Below are 24,899 nucleotides of genomic sequence, written 5' to 3'. Positions count from 1 at the left end.
TTCTGTACCACTGGGAGGCAAACATGGGAGAGAGAGGATTGATTGTGTCCTAATCAGTCACCTGGACCAGGACATGAGCTGGCTTGGATTGCATCGGGAGCCTGCTAGGCCATCATCCCTTCAACAAACTGCCCATGCCAATATGGAATGAAATTCTTTGAAAATCAAATACCAAAGGAGTAAGGAGAGAAGACAAAACACTCTCACATGATTTATAGTATTCTCAATCATGTTCATAATTCCTTTAAGTATACATGGTACAATCATTAATACTAACACTATTACAAACAACATGGTAACTCTCTGGACTAGAATATTTTTTAACTATAGGCTAGTTCATTTAGTACATGTCCATTTTCCTTTAAATATGATCCTACAATGATGCATCATCTTTATGACTGTAACAGATCTTTATCAAAGTCCTTTTCAGAGAGAAGTAGTATATTGAATGTCTGCCCCTATCAATGTTCTGTTTAGCACAGTTGAAACACAGCCTTGCAAAGGAGCACCCTGGTATAAACTGCTAATGCAAAGGCCTAGAAAGCCAAGAGGAATAAATGACTTCTTCCATGTTACAATGCAAGGATCAGAACTGCAGAGTACTTTCTGAGAGAGTTGTGGGGCTTCCAAAGTCTGTTCCCTATGTTCCCTCAACAAAACCTATAAAAACCTGTTAAATACTTTATCATGAAAGGTAAAAGGAAAGGCTGTGTTACAACAGCAGAGGTTCTGCAGTAAGTCCCCTTCCCTCTCTCTTTGACAAAGGCCTGCTTCCCTGGCAAGTAGCAGATCTGTGTTAACTTCAGCTCTAGTGTGTCTGTTGACACTCTAATTTGTGGCACTGAACAACTGCAGTTTAGTCTTACTTAGTAAGGCAGTAGTTTAAAATTCACACTATAGGAACACATGATGGTTATCATTACTCCATTTCTCACTCTTTCTTTGTACTTGGCAGTCTGAAGATCTGGTATATGATATCTTTTAGAAAAAAACAGGTAGAAACCCTGCACCTCTTTGCAGTACAGATCAAATGACTATCATATATTCTGTTGTTTGTGTTTGACTTAGTTATTCCTGGGATCTTTGCAAGTATTGCAGCAGCTTTGCTTAGCTAAATCTTTCCAGTAGCTCACCATTTCCTGGCACATTGTGTGTCGGTAGCTGAGCCTACTTAACATTTGTATTGCCATGTGTTGTGTGTAGTTGAGCCATATTGAAGTTGGAAATGAAAAGCACTTTACAAATACCCTCTTGTTCCTCTTTATGCATATAGACTCCTTTCCAAAGGTATTTATGAATGATCACCTGGCTTTCAGAATACTCCTTTATAAGAGACAGAAGTAGAGAAAATATGCAGAAAGCTATTATCTGTTCATTTAGGGGTGGGATGGTGGGGCATGGTGTTGGGGTGCTACCCTCTGGTTGTGATAAATGATAAGAGACAGTTTGTACAGTCAGGACCTGGCTATGTAATGTGCATCTTGCTTGGTAGGATGCTTAGGTTGGGTATCAGAGTATGTACTATGATAACAAACAATGTATTGAGGAGTTTTTTCCCTCTAGTTAATGTAGTTTTAAAAGTATAAAGGAGTTAGAGTGGATATTTTTGTGTGTAGCAGAACATCCCTTTGGAATGTACTTTCAGCATTTATTTTTTTTCCTATTTAATGGCCATATTTTAGTTGAGCATTTTTAACACATGCACAATTAGTTTCTGACATTTTGTCTAATATGCTGTTGAGAAGCAGATATAAATCTTGGAAGAAGGGAAAAATGTTGCTTTCATTAAAATGGCTGTAAGCTTTGTCATTCCTTCAAGTAGCCAAGGTGACTGTGTTCTTGCAGTGTGTTTCTCTCACATTTGCCACTTGTTGCTTATTTGCAACGCTAAAGATGCTTCATTATTTTCCTGCACTTTTTTCTGTGCCTTATTCAGATCTCTAACAGTTTCTGTAATATTGTGTCCTAAATTTTACATGGTTTTCCAAAGGGAAATGGTGACCATAACACAGGTGACCCTCCTCCTCTTGATGGCTCCTAGTACTACCTCCCATGTTGTGTTTTCTTTCATAACTATTCTGCTGTTGCCAGACAAAGTTCGATTCATTTATCACCCCCATATCAGTTTTCTGATGTGTTGTCCAGTAATTTATGACTGTTTGGAGCTTTGGTACTAATTACAGTGCCCAGTGACCCCTGTGACCCTCCTCCCCATGCACGCTCTGCCACCTTGGCCCTTGGGCCAGTTTGTTGAAGCCACAAATTGCAGTGCATATGTCCATAACAAGGCATTCAGGCTGAGAAGCAAGAGCTCTCTTTGACCCACTAATAGGGAGTATCTACAATTTAGGCAACGAGAAGTTGATTGTGCAGATAAACAGATGCTGAGGGTACAATTCATACATTTGTCTGACTATGTAGGTAGTGAGGTGTTGCTGATACTGTGATGAGCAAGAGAGAATAGTATAGGCAGGTATACAGCAGCTTGAGGAGAATATTGTAAATGAAACACTGACTAAGTAGCTTTAATTCCAACTCAGTGGAATTTCCCCCAGGTTACCACATTTCACAGGGTGGGGACTTCATCCTGCTGGTGTAATACCAATTGAATTATACTGCCAAACTGTGCATGGGCTGGTGCCCTGGGCAGTTACTGCTGCTGCTATTTGTGAAGGCATGTCAGCAACGTGCCTTCTTTGTTCAGTGCTTTTGGTGGTACTAAAAATATTAATTATGAAGATATGTGTTTTCCCTCTCACCTTTTCATCTCCTGAGAGTTATATTTAAGACAAAATATTGTGAACACTGAAGGAAGGTGCAGAATGAGCAGAATGGGAGAAGAGAGTTGTTTCCTTTCTGATGACTTTAATGGTGTGAACCTGTTAATTTTTCAAATTATAATTGATTTTATATTTATTTGCTGTAGCATAGATATTTGGTATACAATTACAATGTGAGTTATATAAAAATATAGAGTGCATGTAACAGCATGTAGAAGCTTATAAAATAAAAGTTGAAAATAAATCTGCAATTAGTTTTTGAGCTTCAGTCATTTGTAGCTGAAAAAAGAAGGACTGTAACTTCCCAAAAATACATTCCTTCCTTGATGCAATGTAGAAGGATCCAACATTGTACTTCCTCCTTAGAATTTCTGGGGAAATGCATTTTGCTGCCAACGTAAGATGCTTTAACAGGTCTCCTGCTGGTCAGACCTTGTGTCCTGCTGTGACAGCCATGACCATGTGTGCAACTGATTGTTAGTGGGCGATATAAATCTGATTGGAACATGCCTGTTAATTGGTTTGAGAGCTCAATATAGACAATGCTGTCTTGTAGCAGATTGTGTAGATAGCCCTAGTCATAGGGTTAATTCTGCTTGACAGCACATCAGCAGCATCTTGAGTAATTACCCAACTTAAGTTTTCCCACAGTTGAAGTGAGACCTTCAAAGGCTTCTACATTTACAAGTATTATTAACCGATATCCGAAATATGATGTTCCCACAAGGGCTAATTTTTTCTTCCTTTTATTAAATATACAGGTTATAGGGTTCATTTGCTAAGAGCTAAGCCCTTAGAAGAAAACACTACTTGTTAGGGACAGAAAAATCTGCAGTGCACGACCAAAGCTAATGGTGCATAATGCACACATCATTGTCTTTTTGCAAAGACTTTAAAACAAGTTAAAATTTGGGTCTGGCTCCCTTCCTCTCTCCCACCCCCCACTTTCCACTTTTAAGAAAATCAAACCACTTACTCCTATGTGCAGAATGAGTAAATTGAAGACACACACAAACAAAAACCTCCTAGGATGTTGCACAATTAAGTACAGATCATTGGATACAATACATATGACATTAATGAAACGGTATCTGCTTCAAAAATAGATTGGAAACATCCATGAATGAGTTAAATCCTCCTAATGACTTTTGAAAATGAATGGAAACTATTTAATTCATACAAACAACTGTATGCTATGATTCACAGTATATAATTTAATCCTAATTCAAATTTATATTTTATTTTCTTCATTTAGTGATCTGCCTTTCAAAATATCTTCTTTGTAACTACAGCATATAAAACAGTAAAATATTAAAGATAATAGTCATTATTTGGGTTTAAATGCCTTTGAATGTATTAAATGTTAATGTACAGAGTTAGACAGTCTGGTTAAAGATGGTATTTGCTGGAGGGATCAGTCTGACAAATGGCTTTTATGGCATAAAGCAGTTCTTGTAACTTACAATCTTTTTATTTTCTTTTTCAGGTCAGAAACAAAGTTTGACTCCAATTCAGGTATGTTTACATTTACAGTGTTTTACTGAATGTACACTATTCAGGTTAATCTCAAAAGAGTAGTTTATCAGTTCAAGTTCAGCTTAGTTTTAAACAAACTGGGGTAGGTCAGCCTTAAAAAGGATCTTCATTTCTCACCCTCTGAAAACAGCATTGTTACTGTGAAACATTTGCTTTCATTCCTTTCATTAGTTCCGGTCTCTTTACATTTTCCCAAAAGATGATAGAGAAGATGTATCTTACAACAGGCTTTAATTGATCCAGAAAAATTGTAATACAAATGAACGATAATGCAGACTAAATCAAATGGAGGATTGGAGTTTGAAAATGATCACTGCAATAGAGCAAATGGTTTTCTTCCTGGTGGACAAAACCATTTCGTGGGAATTTGAAGTCAGTGCAGCCTCTCTGTCAGGAAACAGATGATTTGTCATCAAATTTTCGTGACAGATGCAGGTACACAATGCATGCCAGACCAGTCTGTAGAGCTCAACTGAGGAGGATTACCAAAAGGCAGTCTCTCCCAAGATGTCTTTATAAAGAATTGTAATGTGTTGTAGGAACTGGGAGGGAAGTGAAGGTCAGTCTAACAGGTTAATGTATATCTAACAAGACAAAAAACACAGGACAGCAAACAGGGGAGACTGTTACTTATTCAGTTCACTATTCCTAGGTGTTCCTTAAAGTTAAACAGTAATAAAATAAGAATAGGCTATTGTCCGGAAGCTAGCTGAAATGTCCATTGCTTGAAAAGGTAATTCAAAATACATTTTTTGTTACAATGAAAAAGTCTGTTCTAAACAGGAAACCTTATATTATTGCGGAAATTTTGGTTTTAGACTAATGTTATCTTCTATATAGTTTGCTTAATGCTGTGATTATAACTGCTTATAATGTTGTGAATTTTACAATGTATATTAATCAGGTTGTTTATGGAATAGTAAGTTTCCTTTTATCCCAGTTCCTTTATTCCAGTGGGCTTGAAATGTGAGGCATTACATTGCTTTTTCCTTCTACATTAGATTTTATCTTTGGAACTATATGGAAGTGAAATCTACAGCAGGAAGCATTTAAATAGCCAATGCCTACATCTTGTACACTTACGTCATCTTGCTCCTATTGTGATTTTAGTCTGTGAGTTTGGGATTACTTGCTTTAAATATTTCTTGAATAAACTCTATGCTAAGATTGATTTTTGGATCTTGACAAAACAGAGGGATTGCACGAGGGACAGCTTCAGACATTTTCTGCCATTACCCCCTTTATTTTAGTGCAGTTACCAAAACTGGGGTGTGGAGCAGAATGTCACATGTCTGCTTCTCTGCTAAAGGAAAAATGCTCTCTGCAGAGCTTCAATTTGCTTGGTGGCTTAAGCTACAAGTAGATTTCTGAGTCTCTTTTGAAGCAGTTCTCCTGTGAGGTACACTGTTCTGCCTGCCGCTCCCTGGGCAGCAAAGGCAGGGACATGGCTTTTCTGAGGCTAGTGGTAAAAGTTCGGCACTATTGCAGCTGTGGTGTGCTCAGCACATGTCACCAGGCCTTTCTGCCCTGGGCTCCTGGTCCCATTTTAATCTTTGCCCCAAACCCTGTACTTGGAACAGAGAATTACTAAGGTTTAACACCTCGGTCTCATCAGTGCTGTGTCTCTTGGCACAGGTTTCAAGGGTATCTTGGTTGTAAAGATACCCTTAACAACCAAGGCTAGCTGTTAAAACCAAGCAACACCAAGGCTCAAACCCCCCTTATCATTGTGAGAGGTACAGCTGCCTTCTCTTCACAGGAAGAGCACTCAATTCTTCCACCAAGAAGCTGATCCTGACAGTCAGATGGCACAAGGACTCTAAGTTTCTCTTTTGTTCCCAATATGTAAGAGCAGAGAAGAAGTGAAGATACTGGCACCATCTGGTTTTGTTTCCCTACCAAAGAATTTGCTATAACTTTCCCAAAGCAGACAATAATCCCAGACCTCCTGCTGAGTGAATGCACCCTGTTCACTCAAGGTGCATGGGTGATGGCATCCTTGTAAAAAAAAACCCTCTTTTGTGTGTGGGGGTGCAGTGCCTTGTGTAGCACCCTGTTCTGCATTTCACAGGCCTTTGGAAAGTGTCAGTGTAGTGTTGGTTTAAAAAGGGCTGCTGGCATCTGAGTCTGTATTTATGCAACCTCAAGATTCTTGGAGACACCTTAAGGTATTTTCACATCCCTCATTTCATTTTGAATTCCCTAGACTGTCATTCCTAAGTAAAGTAATGATCCCACAAACTGGAACAAACATGCTTTGTTCCCATTTATCTTATGTTACTCAAAACAGTTCAAGTGTGGAACATGAGAATGAGGTAATTTTATTATAGAATATATTTTTTTTTCCTAGGGAGTTGTTCCACAACTATTGCTTGCTCTAAATTAACCCCAGTGTTAATTCCAGTTAACTTGCAAGTCTAGATATGCCCTTAATAAACATTTATCAATGCTATTATACTTGCCTTTCCTAGAAATATTTGTGAAGCATTGAAGAATTAAAAGAAGTCTTTCTGAAGCAAGTACAAAGTCAGAAATACAGCATTTAAAGTACCAAATAAGCTCACTGCAAATGTAACCCTGAAAATGTTGTTAAACACTGAAATATTAGACAAACATTGTCAAAAGAAGATTAATTGGAACTTGAGCATTAACTTAAAAGAAGGCTGCAAAATTCCTATGGTGATGATCAGGATTTATCATGCAAATAACTATAACATCTGTAGGGGACACACATTCTTCATATCATGACTAACAGCTCCATCTGAGAAACTTCTTTTTCTCTGCTAACTCTTTATAAGTCTACAGCTGGCAGGATTTCTGTCTCAGAGACCATGGGGTTAGCTTCACGCTGTTACAAGATCTTATAAATGAAACAATTTTGCTTTCCTGTCATACTATGATGAATTCTACTGGTACCGAAAATAGATTTTTTTCTAACAAAGTAATTGAAAGCAAAAACGGTTGTAGGAGAAATATTTCTTTTTCCTCACAATTTGTTGGAGAACAATGTAAACCACAAAAAACCCCACAGGTGAAACAATTTTGTTCTTATTATCAGTATTTTAGTGTTTAAAATGCTTATTGTGCCATGTGCTTGGTTAGAAGATTTCAGAATTTAAGAATATAAGAATTATATTGGAACAATTAATGGAAATAATTTGATAAATGATAAATAGATTTTTGCTTTTTTAAAATTTAGAGTAAATAGGTCTTCAGGGTGCTGTTCCCTAACAGGATGAACTGTAGGTCTCAAAAGCTGTTGCTGCACACTTTAAATCCCACTTTAATAATATCAAAATAATCTAAGAAAACTACCTCAGCATGCCCCCTAGTCACCAGGGAATGGTAATGGTGAATTTCCTACTGCCGACTGGGAGGGCTGGAATTTTCCTGGGACATGTCCCTTTCTACTTGCTGCATCCTGCACCCAATGTGGAGGTGAGATGTGATATTCAAGTTAGAGTGTTCACAGTGAAATCACGGGCAAAATATTCCATTTTGTTCTGTGATAAAAGGAAAGGACAAATTCATGGACAATATGCAAGGACTCCAGTGGACTCTTTTTTGTGTATCTGTCACTCAGACCATGGAATGTAGAAAGTCAGAGAGCACAGGGTGCGAGAGGGAGAGTCAGGGAAGCACCATGCTGTAGAAACATATCTGTGCACTGAAGAAAAAGAGTGCCCAAGGACACACAGTGCCTTCAGCTGTGTCCATCATCTGCTGTGCCAGCTTCACACTTCTCTCAAAAAAGAGACTTATCTCCAAGACCTGTTCTTCTGCCTCCCTGCTTTTACATATCAAATGAAATGTAAAGATAATGTATGTGATTTATGCCACTGTTTGTGTCAATAATTTGGAAATATTCCAATTAGTATCAGAAATTAAGATATAATAGCTGCCCATGCACCTAGAGGCTGTCCTGAGGGACAGATACACATGAGCTTTTGTTGGATTCCTACTGCCCCAGCAGTCAAATACAAAGCAAGTCAAGGAGCCCCCAACAGTTCCTGGAATTTCTTTTGCCTACCTTGTCTGGACTCACAGTGTCAGCCAGGGACTCTGAAGGTCATTTCTTCTCTCAGCACATTGCATTTTCCACCAGAATGAGTGTATTCCCATGTCTTCAGCACTGCACAATGCTGCCACCTCTATATTCCCATGAAGGTTCCCATCCTTTCCTTTCTTGTGTTTACTGGCATCTTTCCTTTAATGTGGCCACTACAATGTACAAACTTGCAAGGCTACGTGATTCAGCACAGGTGCTAGAGAACAGAAGAACAAAATTATAAGGCTGGAGGTGATCAGATGTTTTCCCCTCACAAATTCCTCTCAGCTACATTTCCAGATGTTCTGCAATGGGCTTTCCAAACTCTGTGTATCAGCCCTGATTTCCCTTAGCCTGTCATCAGTCCCCTTGTATGAAAATCATCAGTACAACTATTAAGAGTATAAAGAATCCTCTGCCCAAGTAAGAGAGAAATGGATACAAAAAGGCATTTTGAAAGTGAGTAATTTTCACTGACCTTTACTACCAGGGCAACACAAAAGAAATATAACTTGCCTAAAACCTTAGGCTGACAAAGCAGCAAGGTACTTAATAAAAACATGCATTGATCTAACTCATCAAATATTTAAATACAGATTAATAAATAAGTTCCTAAATTTTATTGCTGTCAGCTTCTCCACCCAGGTTGTGTTAGAGCAGTTCTTAATTTCTTCTTAGGAAGGCTAAGTAGTTTCAGAAACAGGGAGAAGTGATATTTGGTGTTCTTAACAAAATCATGCTGGCAAGTTCAACAGTCATCCTACAATCAGAGCATTTGATTTAAAAGTAGTAAAAGATCTCTTGCAGAATCTGTAAAACGTGGCAAAATAAACTGTGATACTGAAGAACAGGGATGCTCCAGAGCTTTTTGGATGAGGTAAATGACCTCTTCAGGTTCTCTTTCAACTAAGAGGAATGATTTCCTTCTCTCTGGCCACCACCAGCTTGGATTCTTGAAAATGTGCATGAGCTGGCACAGAGACATGGTGGGAGACAGTTACTGCAAAAACAGGAACAGCAGCTCAGATTATCTTGTTGTTACTTGTCAGTGCTACTTTGTTCTTGGCATTAACAACTATTCATGCAGGTTGTTGGGGATGCAATGGCTGAGGAGCATGGCCAGTCATATTTGTTCAGCAGCAAAATGAGCATTTAGTCAGAAGCAAACTGAACCATCTGCAAAATTCCTATGGTGATGATCAGGATTTATCATGCAAATATGCAAACTGAACCATCTGGTGAATGTTTCAGGGCCATGCCCTGATGTGGATAATACTCCTGACTTGGAGTATTAGATGGCTGGGACATCTTACTGGTACATCCCAGGGAACTATGTGCTGATGAGTGATAACTGATTATCATTTGTTCCTGAATCACTTGCAAAGCTTGGCATCATTTCAGTTGTGACAATCTGGAGGTGTTTGGCACTGCTGTGACCAGAACTGAGCTCAAAGGAAATCTAGAGCTGTGTGAAACCATTGGGACAAGCACCACACTGCCAGCCTCATCAGCCTCTGGAAACGAGGAGGGGGTGAGACAATGGCATTCAGTGAGTACCCTGCTGGAACCCCCACACACTATGTGTCAGATGGCTTTTGGGACTTCAGCTTTTCTATGGGATAAGCTGCAGCCACACATCAGGCAGAGGACCATGAGGGTGTTTTCTGCCTGTGCACCTTGATGAATTTAACAGGACAGGATCCTTATGGTCAATGTGTTCACTCTTGTTCTCACTGTTCTTACTATTTTCTCACTACCACAAAAGTGCATTTTCCTGTTTTGGATTTAGGCAATGTTGCATTAAGCACAATATCTTTTGTGGCTATGTGCATGTTTTCCAAAATAGCGCATCTTCTGTTTTGGCTAGCATGGTTTATGAGGTTATGAATTTGAATGAGATGCGAGGTATTTTTATTTCTTCCCTCTGGATTTGTTAAAGGAAAAAGAAACTTAACATCTCGTTTGCACAAGATGATGAGAATGATATCATACAGTATTACTTGAAACTGGAATAAATTTGTTATTTGAAAAAAAATTAGACTGTACAAACTAGCTATGTGATAATTATTAATGACAGAGGATTCAATAAAGATTAAAATATTTAATGTTTTTCTTTCATTGATGTAGTGATGTAGTAAATTTATGACCATTAAGAAACCATATGAAAGATCTGTCAGCTTTTGCTATTTCACATTTTAGTCTCTTATTAAAACTGATTTCAGTTTTTGTAGTACTAATAGTAAAGGGAAAAATGCAACCTGCTTTTAATCAAACTGGAATGTTCAGTGATCACCATCACAATCCTTAGTGTTGATCTGAGTATGAAGCAAAGAAGATTAACTTGTCTCTTGCTGACTTAATTTAGTGGCAACCACAGTCTTTAAGATGTAATGGTAGACAAGTTTGTGTCATACCAACGCAACTGCCACTGTACATGTGAGCAGCCATCTGTTTAGAATTAAGTCCTTAGTGAAAACATCAATGAGGCCTAATGCTGCCAGTTTAAGTTAGACACAATTTGCACGGAGTTTTATATGAGTAAGGGCATCACAATCAGGTCTAATGCCACACAACAGTGAATTTGGTTACAAGGCCTGAAAGCATTTCTGAAAGGAAAGAATCGTAGCCCTATGTGATTGGATCAGGAGTGTTACCAACCTTGCTTTCCACTGGGGGTGAATTACCATTTATTGTTTTGTACATAGTTGTCTTGCCCGCTTATTTTTCTTTACAAAGTGGTCCCAACCTTTTCATCAGCCACGGTCCAGATGTCTGAACAATCTTAGACTGTATACTCCAATCCAAACACTGTGCCTATTGAGATCACAGAATCAATATTCACAGTGTTTGATTGTTGTGAATAAGACTGAAGCACCTAATTTAGCACTAATCTTTTCTTTACTAGCTGTAGCAATGGAGGTGCTTTCATTTTCTGCATAATATCCCTTTCAGGTTATGTCTATGTCTGGCTTTCACACAATCCCTGTGTATGGAGAAGTGTTAGCGTTTCATTTGGAGGGATATTTTACGCTAGCTAGTACCATGTCGGTGGAGTGGGATCATCTCAGCTAACTGTGACTATCTACCTTAACATAGCCCTCTGAGCTTCATCTCAAGTCAGTTGGAAGAGATTAACATCCTCAAATGAGTTCATCCCTTCTGCTGGAGAAGTCTGTTTCAGGGCACACTGAATCACCCTTTTGAGTGTCCATCAATTTTAGAGTTAGGCATGTAACTTTGATTTACATAATCATTGAAAGTCACAATAGATTATCACTGGAATGAATGTACCAAGAGTTGAGGATGAGTGGATGGGATCCTCAAGTAATTTTCCATGTCTGTTGCTGTGGAGGCTTAGTAGGATAAAAATCATAAATTTGAGAGAACTACACAACTGCTCCCAAGTTCTTCGGCTGGGTGTCAGTAAACCTCTTATAGACAGAGCTTTTGTGGAGTATATTCATGAGAAAGATAAGTTTAGCTTAGTGATAATTTAGATCTGTTTCTCTTTGTATGCATTTTCATTTCCCTTTTTAAATCTCACCTTTCCTAAACAAACCCAAATCTTCTTATGTGTCTCCAGAAATGGTGACCCCAGAGAATTACTGCATTTTTATAACTTTTTCTTAAATTCTTAGTAAGAATTGTCAGATGTGAAAAACCTGGTAAAGTATGTTTTGCAAATTGATCATTCACCAGTGTTCATCTGTTTACAGGCAAGAAAAGAAATATGTAACTCAAAGAGATATGGCCTAAGGATAATAAGAGTGGATAAAAAATGTATCATATTCAATCTAGCTTCACTCAGGGCCCAAATATTAAACTGGTCTTTGGCATATTTCAGAAAGTATGTGAAATTTTTGAAAAGCTTAGTAGGAAGATATTTTGATGATTTTAAGTCACTATTGAGAAACTTTTAGAAAGTCAAAGTCTTTTATTCTGTTAACTGCTCTAACCAAGCTAAGGAAGGCTGACACAATAAATGCAGATATGAAAACTGAAGGGTATTTTTGAAAATTTAACATTTAAAACCATAAGCATTCTGGTTTTGTCTCTTACTTTTCAAGGAGGTGGTCATGAGAACAGAATTTCCGTGTTTATATTATAATTTTAAAAGTGTTTACCTTAAGATTTATGGATTTTGAAAGTACTCATATACTCACTTCCCAACTATTATCTCCCCTTCAGTCAGTGATTTTTTTTCCCTGTCACACACACTAGAAGGGATTTAAATGGAGTTCCAGGAATACTAAATCAAAGAGGAGTGGGATTTGAAATGACAATGCTTAGCACTGATAGAATGTCTGGAAACCAATTAAGACATATTTACATTGAAGAGTGGCAAAAAATGTTCTTGTGAATAAAAAAATCTGCTGCATAAAGCATTAGGGTTCTTGAAACAACTTTAAAATGCAAGAAAGGAAGATACAGTGTTTCACTGGAATGAAAACACTCCCTGCTTTCAAGCATAGCAAGAAAAACCTGAATGAAAGACTACTGTCAGAACTGCCCTTTAGGTCATGATGGTATTAAGACTGTGGCAAACTGAATTTACATTGGTCATCATTTACACTGTTAACTGGTGGAGAAGAGAATTACAGGAGAACCCTTTTTCAATAATTCTATTTTCTTTAATATCTGCATGTGTGACTCTTCCCTGGCCCCACAATGGCAAATATCTCAGGTGTACCTGTATCTGTATTGTTGTGCCAGTATGATTACACAAGGCAGCATTTTGTTGCTGAAGCTCAGTACAATCCTGAATCCTGCAGCCAGCAGCTGCTTTCACTCCTTTGGTTCTAGGCATCACACTATAGACCATACAAAAAGTAAGCCTCACTCCTAAAAAGCAAAGAAATATACATAGTAGAACTGTAATCTTAACTCCCTTACTCTGGTTTTGAAGAAGTAATTCATTTAATGATACATTTATGTGATTTTTCATGTTCCCCCTGCTTTCTCACATCAGGAAGGTCTCTTCCCAAAGAACGTGCTCCTGGCCGGGATGTGTAACACACCAGTTAGACTGCTCAGTGGGACATGCCCCTGCCTGGGCTCCGATTTCTGGGAGGAGGGAAAGGGTACCTGACCTCCTTTACTTGACCACCTTCCCACCTCCTGTGAACACTATACACCAGTCCAAGTTTGGGACCTATGCCATCACTTACCTTTTGGTATGGCACCCAGAGTGGCCAGGCAGCTTGACTGCACTTGGTGGCAGTGAGGACATGGACCTTCATCCAAATGCCCACAGCCTTAAGATGATCAGGACAGAGATGGATCATACAGAGACTCTGTCCATCCCTGCACCCTCCACCTTCCTTCCCACAGCAAAAATGGCTATTGGGAAACTTCAGAAGCTCAAACTCATGAGATTTATCCTGCCACTTAGCCTCTGGGAATGTTTCTACTTATCCACAAAATGACTGAGCTTTAATGGGTTTCTCATAATTTGTACAAGCACTAACAGTATATTTCTTTCACTCCTCTGCCAATAGTTCCTGCATGTTTTTTAGTTTTCATAAACTGTCTTGTCCAGTGCTGGGGTTAAACCTCACACAGATGGAGATGGACAGTGATACTAAAATGCCTAAGTAATCAAATGTGTTACAGCCTACAGTTCTGCTTTAACATTTGGATGGGACTGTGTTACTTCAAATTTAGTAACATAAAGATAGTCTCATAAAGAAGCTGAAAGAATAAGGCAGAACATTCATTGAATTCATGGAGATTAATAGATGTAGGGCATGCAGTGTCATCTTCACTGCAATGTAAAGAATAAGATTATCTAAGCTATGCAGACATTCTACCTTTCATTCAGGCTGTACTTACATAAACTTACCACCCATATCTCATTAGTTCAATTATATGGTCTATTTGTGCAGGTCTGTTTTAGAACTAATGAATGATGGAGAACTAGAGTTACAGCAGCGATAGCGGGTATTTAAAACACTCAAAGCAAGAGTGAAGAATGTAACCCTCTCAGGAAACAAACTGATACTAACTGAAGCTTATGCAAATATTTAAATGATCTCATAAAGATCAGTGAAGAAAAAAAAAAACCCAAAAATAGTTGCATGGAATGAGCACAAGGAAGTAGATCATTAAACACAGAGAAACGAGAAAGATACGCTAGTACAAAGCTACATATTAAATTATTGCTTGTCCTGCTCACCCAGTTTTCATATTCAGATGGATGCAAGGTCTTTGCTATATGTTCTTACTGTAGAAAGAGGTTAAATGTTTAAACAGAGGATGCTAAGGTTAGTCCCAGAGGGTGGGGTAGCCAGAGCTAGAACTGTGAGATTTTTTTATTTGGGCACTAAACAAGTACATGTGAACAAGGCTGGGGACTTGTGTATCCAGGCAAGTTTGTTTTAAGTTGGTAATCTGAAGGAAAATATTTTGGCTCTTTTCCTATGTATTGAACTGGGGCAGGATATGTGCCACTCAGATTTTTTAACATACACTGATATTGGAAAGGAAACATTTCAAGCAAAGACTTGCACTATATGCTTGCAAAATGAAGAGTGGAAAACAGTTGAGCTGTTTGATTTTTATCCAAATTCTCTAACTTTTCCAGTTTTTACAAAAATTAATTAAAAATTTAAAAAATTTTTTTTGAAAAATTTAAGATTTTTCAGAAAGTTTTTGAGACACTTAAAGGCTCTGGTTTAAGGCACTATTATTATAGTAGAAAGAAACTAAAACCAAATTCCCAAACCTGGCATCAACTTAAAACTCAGACCCCATTTATTTGTATGTTTAATATCTGGCACCCACAGGTTGGTTTCCTAGATTACACAATCATCCAGCTGTGACAGCCTTTCTTTTGTGTTCTGCCCTGGTACAATGCAGTTGAACCCCACTGTGACCCCTGGGAATGCCAACAATAGAGATGATCAGTCATTGCACAAACAGCTCTCCAAAGGGTGATCACTTTGTTTCAGGCCTTTCAGAAAGCAATTCCATTTTGCAAGTATTTTAACATTTCTTAGGGTGTAGATTAAAAAATGTGTTAAGAATAGCAGTGTGAAACAAATATTACACCTGGTGATAGTAGTGTTGAACACTGAAAAATAAAAGTTGAACACTGGAAATTTTGCTACTGAGGTTTCTTGCTTCTCCTCACTCCACCTCCTCCCTCAAAAATACACCAATGGGATGGTGCCTTGTGCAAATGCAGCACCTTCTTGTTTCATGCCAAAAAGCTTCAAGGAGGGTGAAGGTGAGGCTCTGAAGCTGATGTCAGAAACGGCCTGTACAGGTCATTAAGCTGCCTGCAGGGGTGGGAAGTACATTTATAAGGTCTGTTTCAGAACATGGGTCAGAGGTCCTCAGGTCCTCTAGTTCTTGCTCTAAAGCCAGAGGCTGCAAGGCTTGTTTGGGTTTTCAGTGAGCTGCTCTGTGGGTTGCTGCTAGTGGCACAGGAACCAAGTCATTTGTCAGCCACTGACAGTGCTATTGGGTCCACTCTCTTCCTGCAGCAGTTTGGACAGTATTTTACTTCTTTAGTTTCTTTACAGGAAGGAATCCTATTGAGAACACCTGAAGTGATACAATTTCAGCACGAGCATTTAAAACCATGGGTATGCCTCAGTTTCCTGGGGAGCTGGGAAGAGGTTACAGTGCACATAAAAAAATTTTGGTGTGACTGCAAACCTATCAGGGTACTAGAAACCCTTTACATTTCAGTGAAAGTTTGGGCTTAGAATAGTCCCTTTTAGGCAACTGAAAGCAGATATTTTTTCCTAAGGCTAAGAGTGCCCTGCAGCCAGACTACATGTTTTTTTGGTTGCACTCTCATGAAGACATGAAAGGTGCAGAGGGAAGAGCTGCAACCCCTGGCATTCCAGTCCTTCCCTGTCCCTGCAACTTCCATTGTTGCAATGCTGCTAAATCCCCTTTGACCACTCCGTAGTTATGTAAAAAGAGAGTGTACTTGTGAGGAGTTATGAAGTATTTTCAAAAAAGTCTGAGTTTGTTGAATAGGATTCAATCAGTACTGGAGTAGCTTGGTGTCAAAGGTGGTCAGACTTTGTTTTACCTAAGATAGGGTTGGGAACTGACATACTGTAGCTTTTGAATTTGTCTTATCTGCTTTTTAAGAGCTCACATCATGCTTGGGGAATGAAAAGTACACTGTATTTCAGTCCCTTTCCAGAAAAGTGCATCCACTGCTACCTGCTCACTTTGAAAAGATACAGGTTATTGAAGTTCTAAATTCACATTCTTTGCCTTTTTTAATGCTGAGACAGAGGAGATCTTTGGAACTAAAGGATTACAGGTTTGTTTGAATTATAAAGGCACTGACCTCAAGCAGCCTTCTAGTCAAATCTGTTGTTTGTGTGGTCAGTTTATAATCATGTTTCTGTGATACTAGTGCACAGATGTAGTGTCAAAGCTGAGTTCAGAGGTTTAGTTTATTCTAATAGTACAATTTTTATCAGTCAGGGATATTACAGTAAGTTATCCTTGCACTCCTTGCCCTGTTTTCTCACTCTCCACCTCATGTTGCCTCCATTGTTTGTTTAACCTCTTACTTAACTGATAGAGCTTGTTAGCCCAGAAAAAAAGTTGAATTATTTTCTTCTGAAAGTTGATTTAAACTTTCTTACCACAAATGGATAAGCACCTCAGCTAGTGAACAGTGAGAAAGCAGCAGGACTAAGACAACTGAGGGCAGGGGAAAGAGAAGGGAAGAAGCTGAAAGATTGTTTCAGCCACCCTATGACACCTAAGTCTGTCCTGTAAAGCTTCTCCACTTTGGATACAGAATATTTGAAGTTTAGAACAGAAGATTCCCATGCACCTCCATGGGACCTCCTGAGTAGCAGGTTACTTCATTGAGAGTGTCTTTGCTGAAAGACATGCCTATGAAAAAGTTTGCTGCCAGCAAGTAAGCATTTCATGTTCCTTTTTTTTAAAAAATCAGCATTTTTAAATGGAAGATATCCTACTGAGCTCTTGTTAAGATTTTGTATTTTGCCTTCTCTGGTGAGAGTGTTTGTAGAACTTTCCTTTAAGAAGGAACCACAAACTCATCTCTCAAACCTGAACAAAGTCTCTGTACAGCTCCTTCCAAGAGCAAATCAAGGCTACAGCTTCCCAAGCACTCTCTGCCTGAGAGGAAGCTCAAACTGCGTTTCTGAATGGAAGTTTGCTGCCTTTCTGAATGAAAAAGGAAAGAAAGAAGTAGTGTAAGAAAAATCTAATTAATAGAAGAAACAAAGTGGAAGGGCTGACAATGAGAAATGGTACACATAGGGTATAAAAAGCCTTAAATCAAATTAAAATCTCTACCTCAATCCACTTTTTCAACTTAGGTATTTCTGCTTATGGCTTGGTATGGATGATGCTTCTGTTGCCTAACTGCTGTTTTGTTAAGAATTCTTCCAGTCAAGCTTGCCCTACATGTATCTCCTCTCTTGCTTCATAGCAGAGTTATCCTGGCAGAAGTTTTGGTAGTAGGGAACCAAATTAACAACTGTGTGTATGAGGTGTTAATCAACTTAATTTCAGTACATTTAGAATACCTTGCAAACTCATTTGGCACTATTTATGCAAGGTTTCCGCAGTTTACTTTTGGAGTAAATATTAAAGTGAAATGAGCTACAGCGCTCAAGTTTTGAATGTAGAGCATTATTTTACACCTCGTTAGGTCTATTTTTCCTACTAATACAGCCGTGGCAATTGGACAAGCGAAAGACTGATGGGATGAACAAAGGCAGTGCTCCTTTCCGGAGTGCCAAATTCATCCTGTAAATGTGACATTAAAAAAAAAAAAAAAAGAGACCCCCAAACCACATGGCAGAGGTCAGGCCTGAAAAACCAAGAAAACCTGCACTAGAGCAGTTTGCACAAGCTCCTGCATGTCTTTACCTAATGTTTTCAGACACTAGAAGGATCATATTTCCATGTGCAGCTAATTTGCTGTTTTACTTAGAAGGTTTTCTCAAGGACATACACAAAATAGTATAAATGTGGTAGGATGCTTTTCTGCTTTTGAAAATTTGAAAGGTTGAAAATAACGTGATCTTGATACTTAGCAAGGCCTTTATTAAGCTCTCTTAAGTAACAGCTCTTACACTTGTTTCAGGATCCGCTGGTCCCAGCAAAAGCTTATGCTGCAACAGTTATGGTGGGGGAACTTCTGACGTGCCCTGTCAGAATAAATTGAGCAGGGGCAGAAACTTATTCTTCCTCACAGCTTCACACAGGCTGCTGAGCCATGTCCAGAAGATTTAAGAGTCCTTTTTTAGGAATATCACACAATGAATAGTTCAAGTGGTATCTCCAATCACTACCTGCATCTTGTGTCTGGCATCAGCTCAGTGTGAGTAAACCAGCACAAGAAACAAGCCATAGTATGTGAACTGTTCCACACAAAAACGTGCACAGCTTTCACAGATGTATCAATACTGTTGCAGATTTAGTGATACTCTAGTTTGATGTAATAATTACATGAATGCCCCTTGGTTTTTTTCCCCTGTAGAATAAGCTTTGCAGTGCTACCACCCCTTCATACCCTGTTTTCTTTGCCTGCAAGACTAAGATGTAGCTGCTGATACAGGATTCTAAAAGACTTGGGGGTAACAGAATGAATTAAACATTCCTCTTCCAGCTGCTGCTGTTCACAACACTTTTGACAGTTAAAATACATCACACATTCTCTTGTCTGTTTAATATAAACAATTAGTATTTTAAGTGGAGTCCAGAAACAACCCCAAATAGGAGGATCCAGACAGGCAGTTCAGAGAGAAAACTAAGAAGTGTTCTAAATTTATATAAAAGTAGTGCAATCAGTTCAACCTATGCCTAACACATTGTCTACTGCAGCATATCAGACTGTGGAAGCTGAGAGACCAGTGGCTTGTCTCTTGAGCAAGAAGGTTTAATTTTTCATCTCAAAATTATTTCAGCACAACTTTTTATCTGCAATTTTTAGTATGAAATATAAAATGAAAGCGGAAAATCAAAATTAAAATACAGTATTTTTGTTTTCATATAATGAACTCTTTGTATAATGAAATACTTTAGTCAACCGAAGAGCCGTTTTGGAGTAAAGCTTGTTTACAGAGAATTTTCCTTTTTGTCTCTTCTGGAAGAGTCTTGAAATCACAGCCCTCATTAAATAAAGCAAAAAAATCCAGCTTCTCTGTATGTTTACTTCCTTGAAGCTGAGGCAAACCTGAGAGAACAAAAGGACTTTAATGCAAGCTCAACTACAGTATACAAGCAACATGATGAGAACAGTGTCAATCTTTGTAATTTTAGGAATTCTGACATGATCTTTGCAAAGCACAATTTGCTAAAATTTATTTCATTTCCTAAATGAGAGAATTTTTAATGAAAATGTTATAAACTGAAAAAGCTCCTCACTCCTTATAAAAGACATTTGGGATACAACAGTACTCAATTGTAAACCCCTTCTTTTTTGAGTCTAGACAATGTATAGCTCTATAGCTATACACTGGGGGATGTAACATTATGTATAATACCACTTCCCATAGATGCTCCATTTACCTAAACTTTAGACCTTTGTAGGCATGAGGATCTCTCTGGAAACCTCTCTGTCAACTTTTCTATGTCAAAATCTAAGTATGCACCTCAATATGAACCTGGACCAGATGCAGCTATCCATTTTGGAATGAACCCTCCAGTCACTAGCATAGGTAAAATATCTGATAGGAAGTATTTAACTTCACTTCTGCTTGACAGGGAAAAAGCAAAATGCTCAGTTATGAACTTTACATCAATGATTTTCCCTTCATTCCTTTGCAATGGTTAGTGGCCAATTGCACTTGGCCCTGAAGGGTCTACAATAGTGTAAATAATGAATCACAAATAAACAACTTACCACCTTTTCAAAAGGAAGCCAGGTAATTAATTTCTTTTAAATTGACACTTCCTCTAAAATGAAAAAGTCCCCTCAGCTTCTGCAGCCATCAACTCGGTTTGCACCTTAAAAACAAATAGAAGCAGGGAACCGGGAGTAAAAATGAAAACAGCTTCAGGTTATTCAATTTCCTGTTTGTTTAAATTTGTCCTTCCTGACATGCAGATTCACCACACTCCTTTCCTGGTGACTACTTCATTAGATTAGTTTATTTAGGTATTCAGAGGGATTTTTATCTTCTGACTCATAAAATTCTTGAATTGCCCCAAGAATTTCCTGTGTCTGACTGGAATTTTATGTCCTTATAGTTTTACCCGGACTCCTTGAAGAAGTTGCTGTCTAAATTGCTCTGCTTTTGAGGTCTTCAAAACAGCAGATCAGGAGCCAGGTCCGAGCTCGGCTCCTGTTTTTCAGGAAAACTGATCTGTACCAGCACTTCACCTCTTAAAATTGTAGTCAGGAATTTTCCTAGTAGTTTTAAACTCTTCCTTTCCTGACAGTATTTCCCCTTGCTGCCCATGCCCTTCCCAGGTGTCCACTTCAGAATATTTGTCCAATTCCAAAAATGCACCCGGTGGCTCAAAGTGCAGCCTGCACGCTGTCCCATCGGGTTTTCATCACTCTCTTGCTATAAAGCAGAGAAGCGGAGGTTCCGGCTATATCGGGCCATTTAGCAGCTGATGAGAAATGCCTTTGTATATCCCTTCCCTGTCTTTTTTTTCGTCCTTTCTGAGGAGGGTGAGAGCTAGGTTAGGCTGGAGCCTTGGTGTGTGCTTCTTTTGAAGGGTTCAGCGAACTGAAGGTGATGCTTTTTGACACATGAGCTCCAGAAATTTACCGAGCGTTAGCAGTGGCAGCTCGGCTGCCTGCACTTGGGTTTCTCTTGCCTTGGCCGCCCTCTCGGCGGAACGCCGACCCTCCCGTGCCCCGGGTCAGCGGGGCTCGGCCGAACCTGAAAATGGCTCTGGCGAGGAGGGAACGGACGGCGGAATGGCACCCTGCCTGTCCTCCAAAGTCTGACAGGGAAAGTGGAAAGAAACCGGGTCACCCCTTTGCGGTGTCGGTGTCCTGCCTCCTCTCCCGGGTCACGGCGACTGCACGGGAACAGCCCTGAAACACGGCTGTGTGACCACCGACCCGTGTCTGCCAGTCTGTCTAGCCGTGAGGCTGCTTTCCCTCGCGTACATTCGCTTATGGGATCAGCAGGTGGAGACAAGAACAAGGCCATGCGCTGTGCGGAGCCTCCCGGGCTCACCGTGCCTGGAGACGGCGGCCGCCTCTGAGGAGCGGCCGGGCGGGCCGGGGGCGGCCGCCTCCCTTAGCCCCGGGCCGGGCCGGAGCCTGGGCCCCTCCGTGCCTGCCCCAGCCCCGGTGCCCTTCCGGCGGCAGCGGGACGGAGCAGCGGGCACGGGCACTGGCGGGGAGGGGTACGCGGCCTGGGCGATGGCCCCTGCGGAGCGGTGGCACTGGCACATCAGGATGGCCCAGAGAAACACAAATATTAATCAACGTTAGAGAAAGGAGTATCCAAAGAGCGTCCATAGCTGATGTTGTGGATAGCAAGCTACTACAGTTGGCCTGACGTTGTGGGAAGCAGCATGTAATAGAGGCAAATCCGCATGAGTACAGAGTTTTCCTTGAGTTGCTTGAATGCCTCGATGAGAGGCACTATGTCCACTCCTTAGGATCTTGCCTCTCCAGTTTTCTTCTGTATAGGGGCCCGTTTCCTTTTGCTGCTACTCTCTATATCTTTTATTTCTCCTCTTGTTTATTGCAGCAGGTTTGTTTTCCAAACAAATTACTCCTTTGTACGTATTTCTTTACCTAGAGTATCGTAAAAGAAAACAAGACCCTGAAGTGAGTTGTATGTTTATAAACCAGTATTATTTGTGTGCGAAAACATGTAGTGAGTATAATTGACTTCCGCTGTGAACATTTGCACTGTGCCTAATTACATATGTTCATAGCTTACCTTGGAAGTTGTTTTCATGTCTTGACTTCGCCTATGGTACTTATGTTTTGTTTGAATTATTTATTTGAGTACAAAATGTAATAGAATCCTAGTGGAGAAGGAAAAGAAGACATAAAAGATGTAGTCATGAAAGGAATAGTACAGGCACAGAGGAGAATAAGAGACCTGTGCTGAGCTGACCTATACAGCAGCCATATTCATGTTAATGCTTGCTCAGTCTTTGGGATATTCTGGAGGCAGGCTGGACTTCCCAAGCAAAGCATTAAAGGAGAGCAGCTCCTCATGAGATTGGTCTTAACTGCTTTGCTGTTTCTTTCCATGGACTGTGTTACTGATGATATTATATGGCTGTGAAATTATTTCCTTTTAAAACGTTGAAAGAAAATGTAGTGTTTATGAGAAAGGGCATGCTTTGCCCTAGAAACTGTCCTAGAAAACAAAAGGTGAACATTACAATCAGAAGTCTTAACTTTTCCATTTCAATGCTTACAGGGTTTTTTTTCAAAGTACAAAGTTTTCTGCAGAAAACTTAAAAGGAGCATGTGTGAGTATATGTGCACATGTATGTTGTTTTTGCCAGCATTTTCTGTGAAGAAATGTCTTTGTTTTCTAGGATGCGTTACTACCTACCTCTTTTAGTTTGCATAAGAGGTTGTTAAAAATATTTAAATCTCCCTCCAAACCAACAGCAGCTCCAGACAATCTAACCCTGCAATACTTCTTTTTTCTTCTTTTATGATTTTATGTAGTCCTGTGGCTTTTGCATTTTTTTATGCATGTGGCATAGTGTTGAACTGTACGTTGCAGAGACAAAGTCTCTGCAATACTCAGAGGGAATTGTAAAGTTACCCTGAGGCCTAGGGAGGCAGAAGTCTCCTCAGAAGTCTGAAGAAAACTGCAGAGAGTAGATTTTGCACTCCCCATGAGAAGCATGGCTTCAAGGCCATGGTTCCTTGCAGGGCTTGATGAGTGTGTAGTTCATGGTGAAATGTTCCTGCAGTGTGATAAAAATCATGGTCTAGAAATTTATCAATCTTAAGGACTAGCTTTGTGGATAAACTGTAATATTAGGCAAAGAGGAGGGTTTTGTTCTCCACAGTGGCATGAGAAGGAGCTGTGCTCCACCTCTCCATATTCTCCTCCTGCAGAGTCTTGTCATGTGGCCAAATGGCCCTTAGAGACCTGGTGGTTTGAAGCTCTGTCTTCACTCTGCTTTCAGTGCTCTATTCTGTCAACCTTTGATATCAGACATTGCCATCATCTAACTGCCTCCGGTTTTTGCCCCAATCCTGACAAAAGTTTTCCTTCATGGCCAAGAAAATGATGTCCGTTTTTAGTTTGTGACCAAGTTGCCTCACCTAGACATCTCCTTTAATAAAGGAAATGGAAGAAAGGGAGCGTTTGTCTTTTTTATTGTTGTTTGCGGCGGGGTTGTTTGTTTTAATCAGTGTAGTAACACTTTCCCTTGTTTCAAGGGAAAACTAGTGGGAAGAGAAAATTATAACTTTACAGTTGAGATGAGAATGTGTTTGTCCAGCTGTCCTGTCTTGTCTGCTAGAGCATTCAATACTAGAGGCATTAGTGAAGGAGGCTCATAGAAGGAATATAGCTGCAAAAGGAAGACAGTACAGGCTTTGGGTTTTTTGGTATTAAAATTAATTCAGTAACCTCTGTGGTTTCAGTTTTAAGCATGCAGCTGAGTTCTGGCTGTTCTTTACAAACTTTATTTCCCAGACATGCATAACAGTACTAAAAGGAAAATATTTCAACAAACAATTTGTGGATGTTCATTACTTGAAAGACACCATGACAAATTTTTCAAATATGTATTTCATCTGTGACTGCTGTTCATTTCAGTGCCAGATGTTGATTATTACAAGGTTGCATTTGCTTGGTTTTTTTAACTTTCTCTGTGAACATATTGCATTAGAATTCCAATTTTATCAAATCACTTCCATCTAAAGCCTGCCAGCTCTACTGCTATCCTGATTTACTAATCTTTTATGAAAACTTCAGCAATTTAAGTGAGTTGCACAGATAACTCATTGATATACAAATTTAAAGGTATTTTGCAGTATATATATTTGTTTTACCAATACTGCTTTTGGAGGGAAAACAAAAACAACTATTTGAAGTTGAATGCTTTGGACTGAGGTTATTAGGTCAACAGTAAATTTTAAAAACTATTTGAGAGATTTCATGATGGCATTTTAAAATTATAGCTTAAGGTTACACTGCTTCACACAGTTCTGTTTGGCTCCTTTGATGCTGAAGATCTACAGCTGACTTATGTGTAAGATATATTTTTAAAAACATTAGCCATGATTTAAAGTAACAAGAGACACTATTCAGATGAGGGGAGAAACCCGTCCTTTGGGAGGAAGTGAGTTAGGTTCAGTAGTTTTTTGAACCTGAACCAAGAAAGAAACCATTAGTAACTCAATCTTTGTAAGAAGACATGAGGAAGATCCTAGCTCCTGCCTACCTGGAGATTTTAGCAGTGGCTTGTACATTCAAGATGTTGAATATCACAGAGGAAGACTCTAAAAGAACCAGCTTGTATTAATCAGTATTTTAGACCACAGTGAAAGCACAAAGGAAGCAGCTAGGGCAAGAGCAGTATTGTGATAGAGTTATTAATTGCTAAAGAGAGTAGGCCCCATG

The 24,899-nt window shown here is 39.4% G+C and overlaps 1 protein-coding gene across 2 annotated transcripts in view; it reads left to right on the top strand.

Moving 5' to 3' along the window:
- Positions 1-24,899, top strand: part of MSRB3 (methionine sulfoxide reductase B3) — an 81,963-nt gene that overhangs the window by 43,392 nt on the left and 13,672 nt on the right. For both annotated transcript variants that reach the window (XM_058022726.1, XM_058022727.1), the window contains exon 5: positions 4,267-4,295. In XM_058022726.1, coding sequence (XP_057878709.1) covers positions 4,267-4,295 — 29 coding nt within the window. The remainder of the gene's footprint in view (positions 1-4,266; positions 4,296-24,899) is intronic.

Source organism: Melospiza georgiana, chromosome 4, assembly GCF_028018845.1.
Source record: "Melospiza georgiana isolate bMelGeo1 chromosome 4, bMelGeo1.pri, whole genome shotgun sequence".
Taxonomy (NCBI): Eukaryota; Metazoa; Chordata; class Aves; order Passeriformes; family Passerellidae; genus Melospiza; species Melospiza georgiana.
This window is presented reverse-complemented; position numbering and strand designations above follow the sequence as displayed.